The 10,760-nt window shown below is 39.4% G+C and overlaps 1 protein-coding gene across 8 annotated transcripts in view; it reads right to left on the reverse strand.

The window, feature by feature from the left end:
- Positions 1-10,760, reverse strand: part of PRRC2B (proline rich coiled-coil 2B) — a 101,768-nt gene that overhangs the window by 57,396 nt on the left and 33,612 nt on the right. For all 8 annotated transcript variants that reach the window (XR_011923312.1, XR_011923313.1, XM_072430055.1 and 5 more), the window contains exons 7-10: positions 2,916-3,157; positions 2,103-2,233; positions 1,561-1,709; positions 658-748 (exon numbers count right to left, since the gene is read on the reverse strand). Coding sequence is in view for 6 of the 8 variants with exons in the window: in XM_072430055.1 (XP_072286156.1) it covers positions 658-748; positions 1,561-1,709; positions 2,103-2,233; positions 2,916-3,157 (613 nt within the window). In the remaining 2 variants the exon portion in view is untranslated. The remainder of the gene's footprint in view (positions 1-657; positions 749-1,560; positions 1,710-2,102; positions 2,234-2,915; positions 3,158-10,760) is intronic.

Below are 10,760 nucleotides of genomic sequence, written 5' to 3' on the forward strand. Positions count from 1 at the left end.
AAGTTTTTTCTATGTTAAGATGTGCTGCACATAGAAAGGGGGGCTTTGGGGACCACCAATCAACACTTAAAAGTGCCTAAAAAAATCCACTTACCTTCAATCCGCAGGGCAGTCTGATCCATCTGGAAGTGTCTTGCATCGGGTCCTTCGCCGTCCCGGCATCCGTCCCCGAGCTGGCGCCGCCATCTTTTTCCTGGTTCTTCTTCCTATGTCATCCGACCCAGGCGCGAGATCGGGTGATGTAGGATGGAAAAAAAAAAACTTACCGATCTCACTGCACATGCGTGAGATCGTCCAATTTTTTTTCTATTTGCATTAAAAGGCTCCTTCAGCGCATGCCCGTACCGGGATGCGTGACAGGTATCCCGGGAGGGCTTGCGCTCCCATTCGTTAAGGGGTGGTGCTGCACCTTTATTTTTATTTATTTATTTTTTTTAAAAGTGTGTTGCACTTAAAAAAACAATAAACAAACAGAATTTTTATTTAACACAGAAAGGGTTGTCTACTCTTTTATGTAAAGTGAAATTTCTTAGTTTAGGTAACGCTTTAAACATTTGGACCAGTTGAGTAATTGAGGAAGGCAAACCCCACATCATTTACCAGTCACTTTTGAGACAGACAGACAGCAGTATATAAAGTAAGCAATGATAAGCCTACCATTTAACTCTGCTCTCTTTTGTAACTTCCTCCTCCTCTTCATCTTCACTGAACTTCAGTTTTTCTGAATAATCCACTTCATCATGGAGACCTAAATAAAGATTGACCAATATTCAGAAAGGTGAGAAGACTATATTGCATTTACCTCTTCTGTCAGGCACAGACAAAAGGGCAAAATAGGTAAATATAAACTGCTGAGGAAGAGAGTGGGTTAAAAAAAAAAAAAGTTGCTTTCTCCTAACTGAACAAGGTGGTTTTAGTTCAAGGTATCTGGAGACTATGGTTTTACTGTGCACCAGGACTGCAGCAAGAACTAAAAAGGTGAGATCACCTACACTATTTAATGCACAGATGAGTAGCACTAGCAGCATAGTTTGCCTTCCCCATTAATAAAACTACAAGTAGTTCCCAGATTATATACAAGATAGGGACTGTGGGTTTGTTCTTTAGTTGAATTTGTATGTAAGTGGGAACATGGGCATTAGGCAGCAGGGAGTCAATTACTGTATTAATTCCTTACTGTGATTTATTCACAAACAAAGCAAAACAAAAAAAATCATTATGGAGCATATTCATTAACTTCTGGAGGAAGCTGTGCTTTGACATTTAAAAAAGAAACAGCTGCAGAGTTTGTCTTGGTCATTAAAGAGTTACAAGAGGCAGCAGAAAGAGCTCACCCCCTAAGATCACCTACAACCTCAGCTGTGCTTAGCAAAAGATTTCTTCTGCAAGTCATGCAAAACTCCCCCTCCAGCCTTTGTCCTCTGTATGTTGGATGTCCTTAACCCGGGACTACCTGTATTTTGGTGGCATACCATTTGGTGGACAGAATTTCAAAAGGATTTTTGTCTGGAGTGGACAGTAAATATGCCATTTAAACTTTTAAAAGGCTTTGCCACTTACCTGCCCAGCCATCTTCTGCATCATTGTCCAGGTCATCAAATTCTTTAAGATCTTCAGCATTGATAATGGTGGCCCGTGGAGTCTTATCAACTTGGGGCCGCTGTGGACGTACCGGCCGGAAATTGCCACCATTAGGCCGGTTTTCTTTCCTATTGAAGATTGAGAACATGATACATGAGATCACAAGTGAAATGTTAGTAAGGAAACTTCCACCAAAACAAACATCTCACACATCTATATAAAGCCCTTGGATAAATAGTACTTTTATAGGCATATCTATAAAGAATGACTGAAGGCCATTGTAAAAAGATACAACTTTATAGCCTTTGGATCAAAATTGCCCAAAAGCACCATGTCTTGTAAATGCTAAAAAGACTCACAACAGCAGCTTGTTTCATGGATTAAAGACAAATGCTATTTACCATACAAGCCAATAAAATCTAGCTATAAATTAGGATTTGCAGCATTGCATAGACTATACACTTTTTCATTTCACAAGCCCTGTAGTCACAGACCTAACTTGTACACACAATTTTACTTACCCTTCATGACGGTTTGTCTGGTATTGTCTAAAAGGTACACGGGATTCAAGACGGGATTGGGAAGGGGTATGGGTGGGGAAGGAAGCTCGATCCAATGTCCCAGTGGGTTCAGGTGGGTGCTGAGAACACATCTAAGAAGAGAACACAAGAAGTTGCTCACTAACCTAAAGTCTTAAGAGAAATGGTAATGCAATGATATGCTCCATACTAAAGGATATGATCTAGTATTTCACCATAAACAGGCAGGTCCAGACAGGCAATCCTAAAAAGACTTGGTCAACCCCACCAAAAAAAGCAGCTGTCAGGAAAACGGGCAGTCACGTAGACAAGTACAGTGGTGATCTTTTCTTGGGGAAGTGTCATAAAGGAGCAAAGCTTGCTGTTAGCAGCCACCTCTAAAGTGCACCACTAGAACTCTGACATGAAAGGGGGTAAAGTAAAGAGCTAACAATAGCCTCTATTAACAGATACTTTTAGGGAACTACCAGCTATTCTAAAGGATGAAAAAAAATTATATTCAGGAATTGTACAGTTAATTTTGCTTTTGAATTTACAAAACTCCTTCTGAAATGTATCAGGTTTTGTATTTTTTTTTTCTTCATAAACAAAAGATTTGCTTTAAGACTGTTCCATCTGCTTGTAAACGATTTAACGATTACAAATAAAAGGGGTTTACAATCTCTGCTGTCCTCTGTATATAATGCCAAAATAGCCAGATGTCAAGTAGTTTTATCAGCATTTAAACACCTTTACATTTTCTTTAATGTGCACAATATAAAATTAAAAAAGAAAATGCACCCTTCTGACACTCACAAAAGCTGGCAGCATATCATGGTAGGTTGGTGGACGGTATGCGTTTCCCAAAAACTGCAAAGCCCCTTTTCGAGAAGGCTGAGACAGGCGTAGCGAAAGCTCCTTGGAATCATTAGCTTGCACCACAGAGGGGGCCCCATCTCCAGCTATGGTGGACTTGCTGCCTGGCTCAGTAGGAGAGACGGTTGGAGATATGCCACTAGAGATGATTCTCCCACCGCCCTCCCTCCAACTGGTGACATCTGAAAGGGAAGAATATGAAAAAAATGAATTAAACATTCACCAACCACTAACAGGCAAGGGACAATGACAGATAAAGTGCAACTTTCCTGTTTTCACAAACATCACTAAGTACAGAATCAAAATAACTGATTTTTTTTTTTTTTTTTTTTTTTCCTTCTGCAGGTTCCTGAATGCAGGTTCCTTCTGCATTAAATAAAAAAAATTTTATTGGAGAGCTGCGCCTTAGCGGTCTGCAGACATGGCTCACAGCATTCATTATAAGTACCCATTATCCAGAATAAAACTTCAAGAACCTGTGCAGATTCAGATAAAGGCAGCAAACTATTGAACAATAAGTGCATTTTAAAGCAAATGCACTTGTCACCTTTCCCTTATACACTTTATCTACAGAAGCATACTTTAATCAATTTGGACGTGGCTCCCGTTTTACATCCAACACCATACGCATTCACTGCATGGTTGCACCTGCACAATGGTCCTCCACAGACCTTAGTGGGGCTGTGTTCCAAGGCCGGCGACAATTCTAAAAGGCACTACAGAAGTCAAGTGGGCTATAATGCACAGGTATAGCAGGGAAGAATGGCCTAGATCAGGGGTCGGCAACCTGCGGCTCGCGAGCCACATGCGGCTCTTTAGATGTGAAGCTGCAGCTCTTTAATTCAGTCTGTCGGAAGCTATTCTATCTCTCTGCCTGGCTTTTTACCACACCCCTCCCCCGTGACACTCGAGAGCGTCCGACGAACTGAAGACAGTGAGGACCCGTGTCACGGGGGAGGGGTGTGGTGGAAAGCCAGGCTGAGGGATAGAATAGCTTCCGACAGACTGAACTAAAGAGCCGCAGCTTCACAAAAAGCCAGGCTGGAAGATAGAATCGGTGCCTAAAGGTATCTATATTTCTACAATAAAATACAAAAGTGGGCAGTTTAGCAACAATACATGGAAAATCAAAATGTTTGTACCTGTTTCACCATTACAGAATTCTGAGGAAAATGAAATGTCATCTAATGTTATCCAAACTTTCTAAAACCATGCAAAGCCATCGCTCCCATTGAATTTGTTTGCTCAATTGTTTGTTATTGAAGTACAAGTTAGTGTTGTAAGTAAATGTTTACTTGTTTTAATTTTTTACTTAAATAATAGGTAATTATCTAATAATGCCATATATATATATTATCTAATTTTTTGTGAAAAACACTACTTATATATGAATAAATAGATATTTTTTCTTATGAATAAATAGATTAGTTTTTTTTATCAAAAAACTTTATTTATGCGAGTACTATTTATTGTTGGCAAGAAAAAATTTTGCGGCTCTTCAAAAACTTTGAAATTTTGTAAATTGTAATTTTTGGCTCTTTCGACTCAAAAGGTTGCTGACCCCTGGCCTAGATGAAAAACACTGCAACGGTCAGTTCAAAGTACACATCCATGGTGGAGAGCGAGTTAAGTTCCCCACAGAAGCACGTGCTCCTATTTGCCATCACTGTGACAGTCAGGGCAAATCCAATAATGGAGACAGACATTGTAAAAAAAAAAATAAAAAGAACCTTTCTGTGGTTAAGCTTTAAATACAGCTCCTAGGTGAATACCACTGTGACAGATGTGAGCATGTCAACCTTCTGGTATCTCGCATTGGAGAGCTGGAGAAGAACATTGCAACACGGAGATCAGTCAATCCCTTTGAGAGGGGTCCCCTGCTCACTGAGCAGGCAGTTAATAGCTTAGATGTGGAGGGTGGAGAGGTTAATCAGGATGAACATGTAGGAAGTTGGGTTACTTTAACTAGAGAGAGTGGTAGGGGCTCCCAGAAAAGGCCACCCCTGTGTTTGAGCACCCCAACATATTTGCAAAGTTATGTTAAGATGTGCAAGTGGCAGACCCAGTGGCGGCAACTCTAGATGTTATTGCTACCCCTAACAGCTGGGAGAGCAGAACATCTAGTAGTGGTGGGGAGGGAAACGCATGAAGGAAAAGACAATTGGTAGACATAGGGGATTCTATGATAAGGAGTATGGATAGAATAGTTTGTCACCCGAATCCCTTCAACTAAATGGTTTGCTGTCTCCCTGGTGCCAGGGTTCGGCATGTGGTGGACCGAGTGGACAAATTGCTGGGAGAGGCTGGACAGGACCCAGCTTTCTTGGTCCATGTTGGAATCAATGACAAGAAAAATGGAAGATGGGGGATCCTTAAAAATCAGTTTAAAGAACTAGGTTTTTAAGTTGACGGAAAGGACCTTCAAGGGTATATTATCTGGAATATTGCCTGTGCCATGCACAACACAAGAAAGGCAGAGGGAGCTTAGACAGCTAAAGTCCTGGTGCAAAAGGGAAGGGTTTGGGTTCATAGAGCACTGGGCTGACTTTTAATTGGAGTATAACCTTTAAGCCAGGGATGGTTTGCACCTAAATGAAAGGGGGTCTGCTGTGTTAAAGGTAAAAAATATATGTATTCATTTTTGCTTAATCTTGCTATATTCTTGCTATATGCTGAATAGTTATCAAAAATCTGCTTACGCTTCAATTATAGAAAAAGGACCTTGGGCCTCTTATAAGAGAGGAACATGATGACCTTGGCTAAATTGGAATTTATTACAAAATAATTTTATGGTACAGTTTATAGAAGCCCCAACTAGAAATGATACTCTGCTGGACCTAGTTTTTTCTAACAATGCAGAGCTTATAACAAATGTGCATGTAAAAGAGAATCTGGGTAGCAGTGACCATAATAATAATAATGATTTCATTTAATGTAAGTTTTAAACAGGAAGCAAAAATAGGAAAGAAAAACATTGAATTTTAAGAGAGCACATTTTCCATTATTAAGGGCGTCTCTCTGACTTGGACTGGGAGAAAATATTGTCCTCAAAGAACACTGAACAGAAATGGGAATGTTTAAAGGCTGTTCTACAAAAGCACACTAAAAAAAATATTCCAATGGGTAATAAAGTTTAGGAGGCTAAAATTAAAGCCTATGTGGCTGATGTTAAAAAAAAAGCCATAAATGAGGACGACTTCCAGTGGCTGTAGAGCAGCCACGTTTTGCCACGGCTCCCTAAGCTCCGCTTTTTGTATCCCCCGGCATGCCACTGATCTTATACCAGATGGTGGGGGCCGTTGCAGGGAGCAAACTAGTCGCGTGAGAGCTCCAACCGAGTGGCTCTCACGCTGCACAAATATCCCGGAGTCGACGCTGGATGTTTTGGACGCGGGGTTGACGGCGCTCATATCAGGTTTATAACATACATGCTGTTCAGCTTTGCATAAAGGCACCTTTCTGGAACCCTAAAACTCAGGACTTGTGAGTATCTGTACACCTTTTAGCCTTTTTTTTTCCATCTGCTGCAAGTACTTGGATACTATTTAAAAAGAATCAGATCTTTTCCAAAGATTTGTGCATTTCTGCTAACCTTCATTATGTTAAGGGCATTTTAAAGGGATCTGCATTTATTGCTTTTCCTCCATAGAGCCATAACATCTTGCGCAGAGGTCTTTTTATTTTTCCATCTTATGGTGTTGGAGCCTGTAATCACATTGGACTTACATCTGCATTTTTTTTTTTTTTTTAAGCCTTTAGTGCATTACTTTAACAAGTGCTACATAATGGATACATTTGTTGGGAAACAAGAGTCCTCTTCTACACGCAAGAACACTGATTAGCAAAAACTTAACCCCCCATTAAAAGTTGGTTCTCCTACCCCCTTCTTCTCCTATGTCTCAACACCAGTCTTAATTGGAATATGCAGAGGGGGAGGAATCAAGGTTTGACCCATTGCGTGGGTCACCTAATCAATCATTCAGGAGTTGCTTCTAAAGTATCTAAAATCTTGTTGCCTTATTTTGATAAAAAAAATTTGAGGTTTTGCAAAAATCCATTGAATCAGCACTAGCGAATATTTCCTCCAATATTCAGCGCATAACCTAGTTAGAAGGGAAAGTAAGCGACTTGGAAGATCAGCTTTTGCAATCTAAAACTAAAGTTGCTGCTCAAGATACCATACTCACCTCCATAGAAACCAGAGGATTTGGAGAATCGGAATAGGAGGTCTAATTTACGCTTTATTGGTGTACCAATTCAATTTCTTACTTCTCCGTTGATGAAGGCATTGAACCTTGCACCTAGTTCCCTACGGAGTATTTAAAGAGCTCATCGGTTAGGCCCTGAGCCTCATTCTATGGCCCAACGTCCGCAACCTGTAATAGCTAAATATTTTCATTACATTATTATACAGTGTTGGGAGCCTACAGAAAGTTTCGTCATTTTCAGGATAACAAGATTCTGATTATTATTATTATTATTAAACAGGATTTATATAGCGCCAACATATTACGCAGCGCTGTACATTAAATAGGGATTGCAAATGACAGACTAATACAGACAGTGATACAGGAGGAGAGGACCCTGCCCCCAAAGAGCTTACAATCTAGTAGGTGGGGGAATACTGATGTTCCAGGACTACTCCGTTGCTGTGACACAAAAACAAAAAACTTTTGCTCCAGTTTGTGAGCGATTGGTGGATATAGGCATTCGTTTTTCTCTTTTGTACCCTGCCAAACTGAAAGTTCTTTGGCAGGGGGAGGTTAAGTTATTCGATGATCCGGCTGATGCAGTTGAAATGCTTAAATTGTCTACCTCATCTTCTTAGGGAAGTTAATTGATTAAATAGAGATGTATATTTCTTCACACAAGTGTCTTAAAAAAGGAGAAGAGAAAAAGAGATGCAATTGTTTATTTACTGTTTACTGCAATGCACTTTTTTTGTTTGTTCAGCTATATGATTTTTTGCAAATATTGTGCCCCTCTGTGAGGATACGACGACAGCAGGTGTTTGTTGGTTATAAAAGAAAAAGAGAATTGGATTTACATTGTCATACTCAGGGTCACTTTTATGTAAAGGTTACTTATTACTCACAGGCAGGGTATTTTTTTCTTTGGAAAACAGGTGTTTCCTATTTGGAGTACTGTTTAAAATAGGAGCCAGTTTTGCAAAGTTTTCACTATATGCCTTTTATTGTATTGGATGGACTAAGGGACACAGTCTGGGATGGGTACGGTCTATATTTGGGATCTTTTCTGCTGTTAGTTTTGCACTTTAGTTTGTATGACATCTATGATGCATGATGTTTTATCATCATCTGAAAAAGAAAAGTCACTTTTAAAGTTGGTTTCCTGGAATGTGGTGGGCTTGATTAGCCCTCAAAAACGTAAGCGAGTGCTAGCACATTTGAAAAAGCAATCTCCAGATGTAGTGTTTTTGCAGGAGACACATTGGAAGGAGGGTCAGGGCACATTGTTTAGAGCACCATGGATAGGTGAAGCGATTTACACGGTTTTTAAAACCAAAACAAAAGGTGTGGCTCTTATGTTTAATAAAAATCTGCCTTATAAAATATTCTCTACAGAACTTGGCCCTGCTAGTAGATATTTATTTGTAATAGTGGAGATTGCGGGTACCTTACTTTTGGTTCCATATATGCATCCAATAATAATTCTTTTTTAAATTAAATTTTTTTGATCTCCTTAAGATTCTAACTAATTCTAATCCCAATTTAATTTTGGTCAGAGATTTTAATACAGTCATTGATCCATCACTTGACAGATGAAGGCAAACTATTATTAGACCAGATCCATCTACTTCTGAATTAAAGCGTTTATCTTTTCAAACTCCTTTGCTGAATGTGTGGCGTCTTTAATAGAGTGGGATTATACTTGGTATTCTAAAGCTCACTCTACTTTTTCCAGAATTGACTTGCTATTGGCAATAGAAGGCCTACTTCCAAAAATTAATAAGGTGTCTATTGGGAATTTTACTCTCTCTGATCATGCTCCTTTGATTTTTTTAACTGCAGTTAGAAGAACCTTTTAGGAAAACATTTTTGTGGCGTTTTCCAGCCTATTTATCTAAGTCCTCCTCTTTTAGGGCTTATCTTTATCCCATTGGGCGGATAGACTTGATGATAATCTACAACATTGGGATACCCCAAATTTGTTGTGGCGTACTATGAAAGCTGGTATGAGAGGGTATATTATGTCTTGTGTAGCAAAGCATAATCGTGAAAATTATCAACAGTATAATGTTCTCTAGGATCAGGTTGTGCAACGATATAAAGTTTATCTTCAATCTAATAATAGAGAAAGCAAGAAATTTTGGCAGGAAGCAGTAGTTCAATTGAATTTGTATGTTGATACTAGAGTGGAAACTCAAGCTTATTATACTAAACATAAATTTTAGAGATAGGGGAATAAAACAGGTACGTTGTTGTTGAGGTTGGCCGACCCCTTGGGCCACAAGCGTCATATTTTGGGAGTGAAAGATACACTTTGTAATACTTTTCCTACATCTCACCAAGATATTTTAAGGATTTTTAGAGTTAATATAAAAAGAAAATATCTTCAGTCTATAGGGAGCAACTTAAACCCCTAGTTTCAGAACCTGAAATCCTTTGCACAATTAATACTTTGGATTACAATAAAATGCCAGGTTCGGATGGCTTTTCGGCAGAATAATAAAAAATCTTAGCTCCGGCAATAACCCCTTTCAGTGTTCTACCCAGAATTTTTTTAAGCAAAAAAAACAAGTGGGCGGGATAGACACAGCAAATTTGGAGCTCCTAGTTATTTATGCCATAGGTATCCAGTAACCCCTGCTATTGTGTTAGTGTTTTACTGACCCCCTATACTTGGTGCCAACTTTCTAATGTTAGAATGTACAATTTTTCCATTTTTTTTTGTATTATGTGTATTTTAATCCAACTCCTTAGAGTTCCATGTTTTAATAGTATAATCCCTTGTAGTAGTGTAATATTGTGATCAATGTGGCTTAACAAATTAGGCTTAGTTCACATTAGCAGTAAAAAATGCCTCTCCTGAGTGACTACTTGGCAACTGCTAGGCACCTGGGATTGGTAACTGGTGATAACTGTTAGGCACCTGGGATTGGTAACAGGCGGTAAGTGCTGGGCTTTTCAGGCCTAGCAGTTTTTCAAGCAGCAGTGGTTTCTGGCAGGAGGTAAGTGAGGGGCAAACGCAGCAAATGCAACATTACTGCCAATGTGAATTTAGCCTAACTTCAGATGTCACCTCCTAGCGCTATACCTAAGTAACACAAAGAGCACCATGCATGTGATCGCAGATGGGGACAGGACAGCCAGTGCCCTCCTCATCACTGCCAAAAACAAAAACTTCCTGTGAAATTTATCCACCCGCAGTATGATAGCTGTGTGTGTAAATTCTGCTTGTCAGATTCTGCAGCCTAACAACTCATTGTGTTCAATCCCTTAGATTTCCTAAATTGTTGGTTGTAATTACCTAAAATTTTTAGGGTACACAGGGGACTCTCATAGCTATCAATAACCGACCTTCATTTTCCCTAAACTGTATGTCATAATGACTTGTAATTTTCAGAGGTGCACAGGGAACATTTAGTTAGCACCATTCACAATTTCAGCACCCCAGCTTTTACAAATTACATGATATGGGGATCAGAATTGTAAAATCTTGTGAAAATACAACATTGGGGTTGCAGTATTAAAAGCAAGTGTGCCTTGGAGTCCTAAATTAAAAATGCAAATTGGGGACCCCCCAGGGCCACTTACATAGAAA

This window comes from Pyxicephalus adspersus, chromosome Z (genome assembly GCF_032062135.1).
Source record: "Pyxicephalus adspersus chromosome Z, UCB_Pads_2.0, whole genome shotgun sequence".
NCBI lineage: Eukaryota > Metazoa > Chordata > Amphibia > Anura > Pyxicephalidae > Pyxicephalus > Pyxicephalus adspersus.